The sequence below is a fragment of the Aphanomyces invadans genome (genome assembly GCF_000520115.1).
Source record: "Aphanomyces invadans strain NJM9701 unplaced genomic scaffold supercont1.9, whole genome shotgun sequence".
Classification (NCBI taxonomy): domain Eukaryota; phylum Oomycota; class Saprolegniomycetes; order Saprolegniales; family Verrucalvaceae; genus Aphanomyces; species Aphanomyces invadans.
Window position 1 is genome coordinate 136,226 of NW_008580154.1, and position 15,342 is coordinate 151,567.

Here is a 15,342-nt window from a genome sequence, read left to right on the forward strand (position 1 = left end):
ATTGTGCTCGATTTGGTTACCCTGCGGGCTCGCATTGCCGAAGCGCTGTCCGAAATGCTGGCTGCACGACAAGCTGCCGCCCATTAGTTAACGTCATATTTTGTATTTGAGTTCTAATCGAGTCACTACATCGTCGTCGTATCGACGAAACATGTCGAGAATGCAGCATCACGGCTGGATCGACGTTCGACTCGTCAGGTACATCCGGGTACGTTTGGGATTCAACTGCGCCGTGTGGCGCTGGTGTGGATGCAGTGGGGAATGAGTTGGACGGCGAGGAGTTTCCAGTAGAGAGGGCAGAGGCGTACGCGACGCCGCCAATGCCACACCCTGCGTCAGAGGCGTCCTTGAAAACCCCATGGCGACAGCAAGTTCCTGGCTGATGGGTTACATGACAGCCTGTGACTATGGAACGCAATGACGAGAAGGTTTTCCGTGGGACGACCTCGTCTACCCTCAGCTCGATGCTTTTCATAGCACCGATAGCTTGCTATGCAATGCGCTTATTCAGTTCGTGGCTGGAACTGCAGGCGTGACGCAACCTGGTGTCACGAGGCCAAATAAAACGAGAATAGCGCTTACTCATGCAGCTCGGCAATAGCTATGCCGCCGCGCGCGAATCATGGCATTCCCGTCCATGATGGTACCGTCGATATCTCCAAATAAAGTCGATCGCTTCTGACCGGGTGTGCGTGCATGGGCAGATATACATGTTTGGGCGGACCTTCACGCGATACATTTACAACGGCCCGCGCAACCCCGAGTCGCTCTTGCTGTTTCTGGACCTGTTTTACCGCCGGTTGAACCCGGACGGCGACTTGGCGGAAGAGGTGCTCCCGGAGTTTGGCGCGCAGCTCGGGCTGCTGGCGACCACCGACTCGGAAGACGATGCGCACGAAGGCTGCGAAGTGTCTGGCGCGTTGTCGGTGCAGCGTGTGCCTGGGCGACTCTCCTTCAAAGCCGCAGCTCCGGACACCTCGTTTGACTTGTCCCACATCAACGTATCCCATCATGTACGGACCTTCGTGTCATCTCTCTGCGTCCTGACGGATGGGCTGCACCTAGGTGCACCACTTTTCGTTTGGTCAGTTCAAGACTGCCGAGCAGCGCCTCGCGAAGCCATCGGGCCGCGGCGTGATTGCGACGCAGTTCCCTTTGGACAACCGCACGTTTTCCGCCGAGAACGTCAACATCACGATCGAGCATTATCTCAAGGCAAGTTCTTCATGAACGAAGGCGTGTGAAGTTATGACTGACCGCGTCATGGTGGCGACTAGATTGTCGGCGTCGACCGCATCGACGACTCGAACTTTCTACTCGACTTGCGCTCGCGAGAGTACGAGTTCTCGGTCACGTCCAACCAGTACAACGCGTCGGAAGACGTCCCGGCCGCCATCCTCACGTACGATGTGTCGCCGTTGGCGATCCAGCTGCGTCCCGAGCGCATCCCGTTCTTTCGGTTCCTCACGTCGTTCTTCGCCATCGTGGGCGGCGCGTTTACGATTCTGAAACTCGTGGACGCTGGTGTGTTCCTCGCGCTTAACTCGATCCAGAAGAAGGCCCAAATGGGCAAGTTGAGTTAGGCAGACATGCGTAATCGACACTACTGGCTCTGGTGTTAGCTTGTAGTGGATGGGTGCCGCGCATCTCCACGAGCGTCCAACGCCTATGACCAGATGCAGCCCGACAAAACTCTTGATAACGCTACGCCTGCTGTAGTTGCTGCCGTCGTCGTAAAACTGGAAGGATCGATTCATCGCAAACCAGGACATAGCCTACATGCTGGCCGACGTTTGTCGTCCACGCAGCTACGATGCAGCACTCACTTAGCATTGTTTGTACAGGCAGTCCCTGGGGCATGGGTCGCGCGCGGCTGATGACTGATTCCCTAAACTTGTGGACATGGCCGCCATGGGTTCCACGAGAAGCAGCGAAGAGGCGACAAAGTCGAGAGCACCTCCCGTCACCGAGACAGATTAGTGCAAACAAGAGTGGCGCGTCCGCTTTCCATTCGGTAGATAGGTTCTGATCCCCTATGTGAACGGCAAACTCAACAAGCTGTCATTGTCATGAGTCTCGAAGGCATGCAGATGCGCCGAGGGGAGTGCTGACAGCAGCCCGCGCAGGCTGGTTCACGGTAGGCATTGAATCCTTCCGACTATCAAAGGCAATGATGCCGTCGTCACTGCGTATGTCCCAAACGTTTTCATTCGCCGAGTCGTCGCAGAATAGCCTGCGCTTCTTTGGGATCCGCTTGCATCATCGACCTTCCCTTGTCACCGTCACAGACCATCATTTCCAACGACCGACATTCAACATATTCAGGGGGACTCCCCCCACCCTCAGCACCGTTTTTGGGGTACCACCATTGCCGATCCACAGGAAAACGCCTCGAGCTAACGTGGACGAATTCTTACCCTTTGTGTGTGTGGTGGTGTGCGTCAACGTGAGTCCGAGCAACAACAACAGCGCCGACGCCACAGCCTAGTCTTCCGTCATACCTTGGAACCCTTGCCTCATGCGTGTGGGTCAAGTGAAGGCGCTGGCAAACGATGCATGGTACGTTGTTGACCGATCGCGCGATCGACATCTGACGCGTGCCATGGGAGCGTAGGCACTCGGATCCGGGAGGCTTCGACAGTGGTGATCTCGGTAGCGTCAGTGTATTCGTGCAGATGCATCGCATGAACGACCCCCGCGAACGCAAGGTAGGTGCTTTCCACTCAAGGAATTCCCCAATTGACTCGATTGCCTGCAGATCAAGCTCGTGATGAAGCCGTGGGCATGTGTGAAAGACATGAAAGATCAACTACAAGCCATGTTTGGCATCCCCACAGCAGCCCAGCAGCTGTATTACAAAGGCACCGAGCTTGCCAATGCGCGCAACATGGTGCAATGCGGGCTTTACGCCGACAAGGTCGTTGTCGACCTCGTGCTGTCTGCCAATGGTCGCAAAAACCGCACAAACCTCTTTACAATCCATCCTTACGGCAATCACGTGTTTCCCAAGTCTATCATGAAGGCTGCCCACCTGGCCATGCAAGGTAACGCGAGCATTTTGTCGACCAGGTCCTGCGAACCGTGGCGCGGATGCAAGACCACTCGTGGTGCATGCTTGGGTCACGGGCTTGCTTTATGGCCAGTGGCACAAACGATGCCAGCGATGGTTGATTTCCTTTGACCTCCGCAACGAGCCTATTGTTTGCTGTGCATTTGGTGGCTCGAGACATTCTGCTCTCGTACGCGCGGGCCAAACCGCTGATTTGAATCTAGGTCTAGCCCTGGGGTTTACTCCCGAGCTCGCAATGGACGGCACGGGAGGCACATATTTTCTAAAGGATCCGACGCAGCGTAAAGTGTGCTGCTTCAAGCCTCAGAACGAAGAGCCATTTGGCCCGTGCAACCCACGTGGCTTTGTTGGTCCGTTGGGCGAAGCTGGCTTTCGAAAAGGCGTGTTGTCTGGGGAAGCGTGCGAGCGGGAAGTGGCTGCATTTCTCATGGACAAGGTGAAGCCATGTCTCGTTCCTTTTCGACCAATTTCGCCTAACACACAGCGGGGTGGAGTAGGATCACTTTGCGAGCGTTCCAGCGACGACGCTGGCCGAGATCAAACACCCTGGTGCGCCATCCACTGTCATCCCCCCTGACTGGTTCGTGGCACAGCGTTCAAGTACAACGACGGCGGCGCGGTGTTGTACAAAATGGGCAGTTTGCAGGTAGGCCGATCGGTGGTGGCACGCGAACGAGAGCGATGAAAAAATACAATGGATGGCGGGTAGGAGTTTGTACGCCATGACGACGTTGCCAGTGACTTGTCTCCGAGCTTGTTTACGCCGCATCAAGTACACAAGATCGTGCTCTTGGACATGCGGTAGGCCGTTTTCGTTGTGGCATCGTCGAGCAAGTCGTCGGTCGTCGACGTGCGTAGGGTAGTCAACACCGACCGAAACGATGCGAATCTGCTCGTCCGGCGCCGTCGGACACCTGACGGAAGGGCTGAGCACGACTTGATTCCAATCGATCATGGGTATTCCATCCCCGACACGATCGAGGTCCTGTCGCTCCAACGACTAGCTTGGCCCCTAACGCGCAGTTGCGTAGATTGCGTGGTGCGACTGGTGCTGGTACAATTGGCCACAGCTCAAGGTACGGACCTGTCGTCGGTCGATCGAGTGTCGACGATATTGTGTGCCGCGGCAGGTACCCCTGAGCGACGAGGACCGCCAGTACATCCTCAATCTGAACGTCGAACACGAAATTCAAAACGTGCTAACACATATCCCGCTGCGCCCGGCGTGCCGACGGTACGACGTGTATCGATGCCATGATGGCTCAGTGTCTGGGCTAGGAACCTCCGAATTGCAGGGCTGTTGGTGGAAAAAGGCGTGCGGAAACGTGTGCTCCTGCATGATCTGGCAAGGATCATGTGCCGGGAGGACTTGGATGCACCGTCGACGCTGGAACACCTGTGCACCCAAGCGATGCATCATGCGTTTGACTTGCACGTACAGCCTCCGATGCCGTCGAGTGTCAAGGTGGCGACTACGGAGCCTGCCGCTGGGTCGGTGCAACACCCCGCTGCCTCCTGTGCAACTCACGCCATGTACAGACATACGCTGCCCGCATCCTTTGCGTCGCTGCGCATCAACACCACGACGGCGGCAAACACACCCTCCGACAACGACCAGCACCTACTCAGTCTCACGTCGCCAGTTGGGTTCTGGGCCTCTCTCGACCCATTCGACAACCCACGGGGGAAATCGTACCAAGGCGCCACGCCGATGAGCCCTGCGTTCACAAGTCCGCGCAACTTGGACCCCGCGCCGTGCCTTCCCACGTGGGAGCAACTCAACCAGGGCTTTCACGCTGACGCCAAGGAACTGTTTCACTCGACTTCCTCGTCGTTCCCGCAGTCTCCCCATCACCCACACGCGACGACTCGAGATTTGGTGTTGAAGGCGCTCCCAGCACGGGAAGAGAAGCATTTTTTCCGATGGCTGAGTCACCTCATCGACGTTGAACTTGACCAGATTCTCGACGGCTACGCAGCCACACAATAGAAGAGACATGCAGAAGTTCAAATATCAAAGCGCTCTGTAGACGAGAGACTCCGAGAGTTGTGCCGGCCACGGTCTCGCACGCAGCGGCGTTTAGGCGGCGGCCACTCTGGGCGATGAAACGACGGCGTCTTCTGGCACGTGCAGCAACAACGCGGCGGGGGCATCGACTGTCTTGAGCATGCCGAGGTGGTGCATTGCTTTGAGTTTGTTTTTGGCGCGGCGCCACTTGGCCGCCGTCTACCCAGCCACGAGTAGATCAGCGATTCCCTCGTCGTTTCATCATCGTGGCCTACCGTCAGGTTCGCATGAAGTCGGAAGCTCTCGAGGAACTCGTTGATGTTGATCGCGTTGTCCTTGGTGAAGTCGAGCACCGACATGAGCTGGTCGGGGTGCTCGAACGGCAGCATGTCCTTGGGCAAGTGCTTGTTGAGGACGTCGAGGGCATCTTGGAACTCCTCCATCGTAATCACACCGTTCCTGTCTTTGTCGATCGTGTGGAAGAGCATTTCCAGCCGCTCGCGATGGCGGTACAACTTGTTCATCGCGGCTTTTTCGCCTACAGAACACGACGCCATCTACATTACCATCCTCGTACGCGAGCATTCCATCTCGACCCCTCCAAAGATGACAACCCTGGACAGTCGTCGTACCTCTATTGACCGCAGCTTGCGACTGGTAGCGGTCCAAGAACGGCACATATGCCACACTTCCATCCTTCTCAACCGACGTCACAAGCGGCTGGAGCGTCGCCCAGTCCAGCGCCATGTGCAGCGTGGCTTCCATGATGTTTTGCCACTCGACGGACGACACGGCGCCGCGTCCGTGAACGTCGACCGCGCGAAAGGCCGCGAGGAGCGCATCCCGTGAGTCCAAAATGACGCTGTACAACCCGTCGAGGTTGGCGCCGATAAAGTCGTGGTCGGAAGCGGATGCGCGGTATTGCGCAAACGACGGCGCGGTGTTGTCATCGCTCGGGATGTGCATGATCGCTCCCATGTTGCTTGCTTTCGAGTAATTGCTGGCGGAAAACACCGTCACGAGCATGCCAGCTAGACCACGTCAGTCCGAGAGCAACAATATGTGGCGCACACACCTTTCTCGCCGTACGGGTACGTGTACCCCAGCGGCGTGCACTCGTGGGACCGCACGATCAGCGCGAGGCGGTTTGCTTGCATGAACCGCATCGCAATGTCCGGTCCGTAGTCGATGCCGGCGCCGCGGGGGCTTTCGTCAAAGCCGTGCTGGGCGCGCGGGTCGCTCCACAGGATGTCGCTCACAATTTGCATGTTCTTTTCAAATTTGGTCAAGCGCGATGCTGCTTTCATGTACTTGTTCGTGTGGCGAAGGCCATCGTACTCGTAGCGGGGAATGTCCATCACGTCCTGCAGCTTGACGGCTTGGCGGGGCACGCCGCCGTGCCAGATCAGGACGCGGCGATCTTGGAGAATCGTGCCAAGCTAAAGTTGACGCCCCCGTTCATGCAAGTCGCAGTTGAGTTGGGCATAGACGTACGGGCAGGTACCGAAAGCAGTGGCAAAACAAGCTGAATACTTCTTCATCGTACTTTTCAATGCATTCCTACAGCAGCGCATAGAGCGCGTTCAAAGGACGGTGGCAGGGTCAAGAAGAGCCGAGGGAAGGCACGTCATGACGAGTCGGTCGCTTCGCGCAGGGCGAAAGGTGTGGCACGCATCGTCAAACCAACTCTGTACCTTGTAGAAGCCAAACTTTTGCGTGACGGCGCGGTCTTCATGGTTGCCACGGTTTAAAAACACCGAGTGCGGGTACAACACAGCAAAGCAAAAGAGGACGACGCACACTTCGATCGACGACTTGCCTCGGTCAACAAAGTCGCCGTTAAACACGTACGGGTTGTCGGGCGATGGAAGGCCGTTCTCTCGCAGGATCAAGAGCAGGTCGTCGAGTTGGCCATGCAGATCCCTGTCACATTCGTCACGGGGACGGAGACATGGCGGAATTCTACCCGACGATGGTGATGTGCTTGGCGGGTGCGACGTTGATCATGTGCAGGTTCGGGAGTGACTGGAACAGCGACGCGGCCTGGCGGAGCACTTGCATCACGTACTCCTTGTGGAGCTTGGCATGGCGCTTGTAGCTGTCGATCAAGTCGATCACATTCTGGTGCATGTCAACCGAGTCTGGAAAAAAAAAGATGGAGGCGTACTTGGAGGGTCAGCGTCTCGTCAAAATGCACACCTTTGTACATGTCTGTGATGTTGATCTTGGTCGTGGCATCGGACAAGAAGTCGTCCAAGCTGCGATCGTTCTTGTCCGACGCTGTCGCTGGCATGTGATCATGCAGGGCTTGTAAGAAGCGCTGGAGACCGAACGCTGCAGCTTCTTCTCGGTTCTCCAAATCGTTAAACAGCTACACACAACATCAACCTTTGCGGAAGCACCCCACTGGTGACGTGAACCTTCCATTGCGTGCCCATGTCGTCGACCGGCGCGGGTGCAACAATTGGATCTGCTGGTGCAGCGGTAGGAAGAGCTGCTGCCACAAGAGGCTTGGCCTTGAATGGCGTCGCGGGCTTGTCCTTTCCTGCTGGCTGCGTGGTCTTGCCCTGCGAGTTGCCCATGGCCTTGCGTGAAGTGACCACCAGCCTCCTGGAGTCATCGTGGTCCTACTGTGTAAAGTCGAGAGAGGAACATCCGGATAATCTCCAACATCAACCGGAAGCCCGACCGCTACTTTTCCGCAACAGAAACGTACATGCATTCCGCAATTAAATCCTTTGCTTCAACCGAGTCTTTTCAGTCCAATGTGACATCTTTTTCTTAAATTGCGTACTATCTTTCCGTTTGAATTCCATTTTACTTGGATTGTGTATGCAAGCATTCTGGGGAGAATCAAATCTACTATTAATACTTGCACGCGTGTGATACATGCATTCCGCAACTCGGCTTTAAACCACCGAATTCATGTTTTTTCGTGTACTAGTCGTTTTAAACTCCATGGAACTTGGATTTTGTATGATATACATATACAACATTCGGAAAATATGGACGAAACGGGGCGGACGCAATGCACTTTGGCAGTCAAGCGTAACCGATGTACCAAAATAACGCAGTGGCGGAAACCACTCTGCATTCCCCACACGAGCCGTCGCTGACCGATGGGCGCAGGCGCGTCCACGCAGGAAGTGGCCAGTCTACGGCAGGCGCTCGAGGAGAAGGAGGCCGAGATCCAGCGATTGCAGGCACTCGCCAAATCGCTGGAGGCATCCAAAGCGTCCGCGGAAGCTTTGGCAGCCAAGGCGTCCCAGGACTTGACCAAGTCCCATGAGATTTCAAAATCGACCCGTCCGAGCCAAGTGGGGCGACCGAGCCTATTGAAAGGCGGGCCGATGCATCCACTGATCGTGTCGCAGCAGCCGTCGGCGTCGTCGTTTGCGTCGAAAGCTCACGAGCGCAAGTCCGTGGATCCTGCCAAGAAGCGCCGTGTCGAAGTGTCGGCGGAGGTGATGCACAAGGCGCCGACCAAGTACAAGAAGGTCGTGTACCCCAAGTCGGACGGGTCGAAAGAGCTCATTCTGAAAGTACGCCGCCCCTGCCGCATCGCAGCCATGTCCACTCACTCCCCATGTGCTAGGCGATCCAAAACAACATCTTGTTTCAAGGCCTGTCCCAAGGGGAACAAACTGACTGCGTCGACGCGTTCCAGTGCCGCGAGCACGAGGCCGGCGTCGAGATCATCACACAAGGCGACCAGGGCGAGCACTTCTACGTTGTCCAGAGCGGCACACTCGACATCCTCGTGTCTGTCAAGTCAAATCCGCCCATCAAGTACGGCGCACTCACGTCGGGGATGGGGTTCGGCGAACTGGCGTTGCTTTGCAACACGCCGCGCGCGGCCACAATCAAATCCAAATCGTCCGTGGTGCTATGGGCTCTCGATCGCAACGACTTTCGAGGTCGGTGGTACTTCCGATGACGTTGACAAGGAGCAAGGAATGGAGTGGATGGACTGATCGGCGCGTGGCTGTGCGTAGAAATTTGCACCACGCACGAAGCGATGCGGCACGCGAAAGCGGTCGAGTTCCTCCGGCAAGTTGAAGTGCTGAAGAAGCTCAGCTCGGCCGAGGTCATCCGTGTCGCGGCCGCGATGCAGTGGGAAGAGTACGAGTCCAACACAGTCCTCTTTCGCGAAGGCGAGATGGGTGAACACTTTTACGTGATCACGTCGGGCGAGGTCCAAGTGACCAAAGTCAACCCGGTCACTGCGACGGACGAATTTGTTCGCGTCATGTCGAGCGGCGACCACTTTGGCGAGCTCGCGCTGTTCAAAGATGAAACAAGAAGCGCTACATGTACATCAACGACGGACGTTCAGCTGCTCGTGCTGTCGCGCGAGCATTTCAGCGCCATGCTCGGGTCGCTGCAGGTGGGTTGTGGCCCGTGTTTGGATCGTGGCGTCTTCATGGGCATGTCGTCGCCGCTCTTGGCCGTGACATCGCACGTGGTATTCGACGTGTAGGAATTGATGGACCGCCCAGACGCCCCGCCGAGCCCCAAGAAGAACTCGCTCACGGACAGCTCCAAGACGCACAGCATCAAGTACAAGCTCGACATCCCGTTTGAGGACCTCGAGATCATGCACGCGCTTGGGAGCGGCGCATTCGGTCGCGTCAAGCTCGTCCGACATCCCCCGACCGACCAAACCTTTGCTCTCAAATGCCTCGTCAAGTCGCACATCGTTGCAAACAATCTCAAAGATCACGTCGTGAACGAAAAGAGGGTCATGATGATGCTGGACCACCCGTTCATCCTCAAGCTCCACCACACGTACAAAGACGACATGTTTGTGTATTTTCTCCTCGAGCTGGCCCTCGGCGGCGAGCTCTTTACGTTCCTCCGCCGCCGCGAGCGGTTCGAAGAGGCCGCCGCGAGGTTTTACGTCGCGTCCGTCGTCCTCGCCTTTGAGCACATGCATCAAAAAATGATTGCGTATCGAGACTTGGACGACATGAACCTCATCCTTGACGCCCACGGATTCCTCAAGGTGGGGCCGACGACACCGTTTGCATCGCTCATGGTACGCTAGGTCGTGGATTTAGGGCTCGCCAAAGTCGTTCCCGAACGGACGTGGACATTGTGCGGCACCCCGGATTACTTGGCCCCCGAGATCATCCTGAATCGAGTGCGTGGCGAGTCGCACGTTGGCCGCGTTTGGCTCACGCGGCGTTGTCTCGTAGGGGCATGACAAAGCGGTCGACTACTGGGCCCTCGGCGTCCTCATCTACGAACTGATTGCTGGCACTGTGCCGTTCTTTGCGGATGACCCGATGCAAGTGTATTCGCTCGTCCTGACGGGCAACATCAAGTTCCCTGTCCACTTCAGGTACCTCCCTCGATGGATCGACAGCGCGCGACGAGTTGCTGTGGTAGTCGGACGTGCATAGACTTGGTGCAGAAACTGTTGACTCAAAACCCCGTGCGGCGGCTCGGCAACCTAAAGCACGGCGTCGGCGACATCATCAACCACCGGTGGTTCTCGGGCTATGACTGGGACGGCCTCCTCAAGCACAGATTGACGCCGCCGATCGTGCCCCAGCTCAAGAACAACATGGACTCGTCCAACTTTGAACGAATACTCGACGAGCTCAAGGACGTAACCCCGTGCTCGTGGGACCCCGAATTCTAGCACATAGAGAGATAGACAATCGCAACGTCGAGACGGTCGTGGTGGCCGTAAGTTGTGTACCGCCGCCGTGTCGCGTCCAGGCCATTCATTGTCGAGGTGCTCCACGATGGTAGCGCTCCGTGGTTTTCGGCGGACACCCCATTCGCCCTTGGATCCCCATGGGCAAGATCGCCAGCGCGGTTGGACCTGTCGACGTATCGTTAGGCATCTCTTGAAGTGCCGGTAACCTAGCGGGTGAGGCCCTCACAGACAGCTTCGAGATCGTCGCCATGCTGTGCATGGAGGCACGCGACCGAACGTTGGAACAACAATCGATTTATAGTTTAGTTTTGAGGTGGACGGTGGTCGGCGGGATAGCTCCAACGGAGGGGGGTGGGACGACTCCTGCGACGGGTGCGAGACTCTGGCGGTGGATTAAGTGCATGCGGGGCTTCACCAGCGCCTCCATCATTCCCTTGGTCCGAATGACTTGTTTGAGTTTGGAAAAGTTGATTTTGCTGCGTTTTCGTGCGGCATGCTGACCATCCATTCTCGCATGTCAGACACATCACGAATCAGCTACCAACCTCGACGTGGGCGCGGTGGTCGAGCACTTCTCGCGGTAGTTGCAAATGGGCCCCGGAGAAGAACGCTTCCCACTCGCTCAGCGACACCTGGACAACACCGCGCAAGTACTTCAGGACCGCCTACAACACATCACTCGTCATTGCTTGGACTTGGCCTCAGCAGGCAGACGTCGAACTCGACGCTAGTACCTGCGTAGACTCGAGCTGGAGTTCCGCATCTTCCAAACATAGCACAATGCTGTACAGGACGGCTCGGTGGAGCTCATGCCCACTTTGGACCACCTGCGCCATTCCCAGCATGAACGCACAATGCATCGTCAGCGTCGTCCGGGGTCCTCGAACGGCATGCAGCGCACAGTACCTGACGAATGGTATGGAGGATAAAGGCGCATGCAGGCGGGGGCGCCGCCGACGACGAAGTAGAAGAAGAACTGGCGGCGGGGCTCGTAAACTTGGCGACAATGGCCAGGAGACCTGTAAACCACGTGGATGCGTTCGCGGCGGCAGCTTCCATGTTGTGCCGTCGCGTGGATTCGGACACGTCGTTCATGTGAAAGAGCGCCATGTGCAGATCTCGGTCGGGTTGAAAGGCAGCGTACTTGAGGCAGAAACACGACCATCGCCCTTGATCGAGTGACCGCAAGATCGCGAGCAAATCCCTCGAGAAAATTTGCTTGGCCTCTTCCCGGGCGTCGATCACGATCTGAAGCCGCTCAATGCCGTGGCATGGAGACGTGTGAGCAGGGGGTGCGGATGCTGTTGGGGGACTGGTCAATGAGGACTGTACGAAAGATAGCGGCGAGTTGTTGCTGTTGCACAGAGGTAAATCGGGCACCATGGACTGGTGAAGCGGCGTGTAGGAGCTCAGGCGATGGGGGTGATGCGAGGTTATGGGGGCCAGCACGCTGTCGAGTGACTTGCTGAGCGAGTCCACGTAGGCGACGCGAGCGTCCGAGAGGGAGGCAGCCGCGTCGACCGCATCTGCTGACGACGACAGGAGCACTGGCGCGGGATGGAGGGGGAGCCGAATCTGATTGTGCAAGCGATGGGGCGAGTGCGGCGGGGAGCGCAAGTGGCAGGGGCTGCATTGCGAGGACATTCGCAAGGACCGGTTGCTGGGGCTCGTTGACACGTTCTTTTGCTTCGCGTTCATTTCCGCTTCGACCATAAAGTCGTGGAGAGTGGCGAGCGGCGCGACGGGCGGAGAGCTCTGCGGTTTTCTCGTCGTGTAAGGGAGGTACACAGGCTTCTCCGGCGACGGCAGCGATGGTGCCATCGGGTCTCGGACAACGTCTGACGGCCCACTGTAGCCATAGGATCGTGTTGAATGCCCTTGAATGGATGGACAAATGACCATACGTACTGTGGAATCATCGCATGCGAGAACGCGCAGCCGCCGTACTTGACAGCGCACACGCGAACCGTGCAATCTCGGATGGCCTGCTGCAGCAAAGCGTAGGACGGATCGGCCTGGACTCGTACCGGGCATTGCAGGTGCTTGATGCCAGGCGGTGAGTAAGCAGGGAGGTGCGGCTTTAGTCCCGCTTTGGCGACCGTGTCATCCGATGGCATGGACAAGGCCGACGTCGGACTCGTCGGTTCCTTTCCCTTGCCGTTTCTAATCATGCAGCGATGGTGCATGAGAAGGTTTCGAGAGCACGACGCAGGACATGCGGGACATACGATGTTGTCGGCTCGTCCAGTCGGAGTTCGTTGCTCTTGGGAGATCCTCCTCCTTTGGTTTGGCTTTCGTTGCGCACGTTGGCGGAACGAAGATTTGGAGAGAGTTTCATGTTCAAGTCGGGTTTGCCGAGTGGCCGATATGGCAGCGCGCGAGGGCTCGACCAGCCACTGCTTCGCACCTGCTCCGCGTTCATGGCCAGTGTGTGCAGATGTGGAGACCAGTCCCTGCCTACCTCAGAAATGGGTGAACCCTGTGCATCAGCTGCAATTGTCACGCGGAACTGACTTCTGGTTTGCACCGAGCGGTCCACAATGTTCTATCCGATGAGTTGTGATGCCGTAGATTAGTTCAAAATGAGGAGAACAACGTACTGGAGGGACAACTGGCGTGGTGGGGCCGACCCACGATGATCCTGGCGACGGTGGAGTGCTCGGTGGGGTGACTGCACACGCTATGTTCTCTTGAGGTGCTCTCGTTGGCCGTCGAACTGTCTTTGCATGCCGCGGATCCTTCGTGTCGGACTCCATCGCAGCCGCCGCTGCTGGCGAAGTTGACAACCTCGTCAAGACCTGGCTAAAAATGTATTGTGGGCGATGTGATTGGTCCATTTGGATCTGGTGGGGAGGGATGTGCACGACGACGAGAATCGACACGGTCGCAGTGTGACATTTTTAATTCAGCACAATTTAATGCTACTTCATTGAATTAAACACTTACGATTTTAATATAAATAGAGTTCGATACGATTTGCTGCTATGTAGTCCGTCCTCCATCTCAGTGATTGGACAACGAAACGACACTCGGCAAGATGCCGCGACCGCCGCCGCTAACGGCGGACGAAGTCGCGAGGGAGCGGAAGATGCTTCGCGAACTCAAAGCCATGCGAAAGAACGAACTAGCTCTGTCAACGCTGTCGAAGAAGCGCACGCGAGTACCCAAGATCGACGACGACAACCCGTTTTGCACCGACAGACAGCTCCAAGACGATATAGCCCTCGCTGCGTTCAACAAGGTAGTATGGCCGCCACGCGTGTATGGAGCACATGATCATGGCGCCGTTGTCACTTGTAGAACCCTCAATTAAACGCTAAACGAACTCCCTTTACTACCCCTCGGACGGCTCAAAATCCACACAACCACACTGACGTACGGACTGCTGCCTGTGCACTTGATCCCATGGTTTGACGTCGGTCGGTTTGGCAGATTCGAGTTCCGCCACAGCGACAGCCGCACGTCTTTCACGACGCCAACTCGTCACATGTGGCGGTGAGCTTTCCAGCGTACCATGCGTCCATTTCAATCGCCAAGCCATACGCGGCGTCAACCCGCCGATCTTCGTACGCCAAGCGTTCACCGATAACGTGCTCATGCGCCGAGCTTGATGCAGGCCACCAACACAACACGAGGCAGTTAAGAAGCCAATAACGTTCGGCCATCGCCCCACGGTACGAATATCTCGCTCGTGTTGCTTGGTCATGCGGTTGTTGTGCCAAGTCGGCGTCGCGGCACTTCAATCCCGTCACGTCAGAGCTCAACGCGTCGGCCGCGTTTGCGAAGAAGAAACCGCTTCGTCAAACAGGAGGTACGTGTGGCCGTTGACTTGCTGGATCATGCGTTTGTGGCGTCGTCAACAGGAATTGCGATTGGGATGAGTGCCGAGAGCTTGAAGGGGCTATTGCATCAGTCAGTGGTTGCTCGCTCCAAGACCGAGTCGGACGAGTCACCGAATGCGAATCGAATGCAGTCGCCAGGCCAAGGCAGAAGCTGTTTGAATGAGGCCGGCAACGACGCGATTGCGGCTCTGGTACGACGTGCGCGATTCATTCAGTGAAGTCACGGCTGCGTGCACAGGAAAAGGGCTTTGACACAAGGCAATACATGGCTCCCAAGCTGAAGAAGGAGAGCATCTTGAACACCCCCACCGACGCCAGCGTCGGTGAAATCCTCGCCAAGTATCGCAAGCTTGCTGTGGGGCTCTCGTGACTCCATAGGTGCCTGTCGAATGCATGGGTGCCACAACCACAGTTCTAGTCACTTTATAAGGAAAATGGGAGATGCTACTGCCATCACCCTTGTTAATGGTTACGCCCACAGTATACTAAAACCCATACATTATCCGCGAACAGGCCCCCCGTCCAGTCCACCACGGCAGGCGAAACTTCACCCGTAGTGTAGACAACTCAACGTTTCTCTGCCATTCTCTCGAGCCTGGTTCCAAAACGAAGGAAGTGCCACAAAGGTGACATGGACTCGAATTGAAGGCTTGTCGAAGAATTGTAGGTCAAGGGCAGACGCTTTTACGACCGTCCAGTTGACTGTCACGAGCGAGGACGACGTGGATTTCCCTTAATTAAGTGGATGTTTGAC

At 56.7% G+C, this 15,342-nt stretch overlaps 6 protein-coding genes across 8 annotated transcripts; 4 read left to right on the forward strand and 2 right to left on the reverse strand.

Annotated features, from left to right (window-relative positions):
• Positions 1-622: 622 nt before the first annotated feature.
• H310_05241 (hypothetical protein) lies at positions 623-1,583 on the forward strand (the record flags this gene model as incomplete). The annotated part of the gene is made up of 4 exons (XM_008869902.1): positions 623-643; positions 705-1,013; positions 1,066-1,185; positions 1,278-1,583. 4 exons carry the CDS (start codon positions 623-625, stop codon positions 1,581-1,583), a joined length of 756 nt encoding a protein of 251 aa, XP_008868124.1.
• Positions 1,584-2,381: 798 nt separating this feature from the next.
• On the forward strand, positions 2,382-5,250 carry H310_05242. Of its 2 annotated transcripts, XM_008869904.1 has the most exons (12): positions 2,382-2,559; positions 2,615-2,708; positions 2,759-3,044; positions 3,274-3,506; positions 3,568-3,619; positions 3,664-3,716; positions 3,780-3,871; positions 3,929-4,052; positions 4,102-4,146; positions 4,201-4,304; positions 4,349-4,561; positions 4,610-5,250. In XM_008869904.1, exons 1-12 carry the CDS (start codon positions 2,519-2,521, stop codon positions 5,058-5,060), a joined length of 1,788 nt encoding a protein of 595 aa, XP_008868126.1. In that variant the 5' UTR covers positions 2,382-2,518; the 3' UTR covers positions 5,061-5,250. The 2 variants fall into 2 exon arrangements, with proteins under 2 accessions (XP_008868126.1, XP_008868125.1); XM_008869903.1 differs by having other exon boundaries at positions 4,349-5,250.
• H310_05243 lies at positions 4,954-7,699 on the reverse strand. Of its 2 annotated transcripts, XM_008869905.1 has the most exons (9): positions 7,499-7,699; positions 7,246-7,449; positions 7,045-7,199; positions 6,773-7,001; positions 6,573-6,638; positions 6,154-6,517; positions 5,711-6,109; positions 5,354-5,616; positions 4,954-5,297 (listed from the first exon to the last, which is right to left on the reverse strand). In XM_008869905.1, exons 1-9 carry the CDS (start codon positions 7,658-7,660, stop codon positions 5,151-5,153), a joined length of 1,989 nt encoding a protein of 662 aa, XP_008868127.1. In that variant the 5' UTR covers positions 7,661-7,699; the 3' UTR covers positions 4,954-5,150. The 2 variants fall into 2 exon arrangements, with proteins under 2 accessions (XP_008868127.1, XP_008868128.1); XM_008869906.1 differs by having other exon boundaries at positions 7,246-7,699.
• A 459-nt stretch (positions 7,700-8,158) lies between these two features.
• H310_05244 (AGC/PKA protein kinase) lies at positions 8,159-10,805 on the forward strand. The gene is made up of 7 exons (XM_008869907.1): positions 8,159-8,620; positions 8,674-8,995; positions 9,074-9,465; positions 9,559-10,083; positions 10,126-10,221; positions 10,277-10,422; positions 10,470-10,805. Exons 1-7 carry the CDS (start codon positions 8,198-8,200, stop codon positions 10,723-10,725), a joined length of 2,160 nt encoding a protein of 719 aa, XP_008868129.1. The 5' UTR covers positions 8,159-8,197; the 3' UTR covers positions 10,726-10,805.
• Positions 10,806-11,024: 219 nt separating this feature from the next.
• Positions 11,025-13,544, reverse strand: H310_05245 (hypothetical protein). The gene is made up of 8 exons (XM_008869908.1): positions 13,347-13,544; positions 13,208-13,291; positions 12,975-13,153; positions 12,655-12,909; positions 11,653-12,595; positions 11,481-11,573; positions 11,292-11,411; positions 11,025-11,242 (listed from the first exon to the last, which is right to left on the reverse strand). Exons 1-8 carry the CDS (start codon positions 13,500-13,502, stop codon positions 11,042-11,044), a joined length of 2,031 nt encoding a protein of 676 aa, XP_008868130.1. The 5' UTR covers positions 13,503-13,544; the 3' UTR covers positions 11,025-11,041.
• A 218-nt stretch (positions 13,545-13,762) lies between these two features.
• On the forward strand, positions 13,763-15,041 carry H310_05246 (hypothetical protein). The gene is made up of 7 exons (XM_008869909.1): positions 13,763-13,987; positions 14,047-14,121; positions 14,179-14,312; positions 14,363-14,420; positions 14,470-14,557; positions 14,610-14,779; positions 14,827-15,041. The coding sequence occupies exons 1-7, from the start codon at positions 13,784-13,786 to the stop codon at positions 14,956-14,958; spliced, it is 861 nt and encodes a 286-aa protein (XP_008868131.1). The 5' UTR covers positions 13,763-13,783; the 3' UTR covers positions 14,959-15,041.
• The last annotated feature ends 301 nt before the right edge of the window (positions 15,042-15,342 follow it).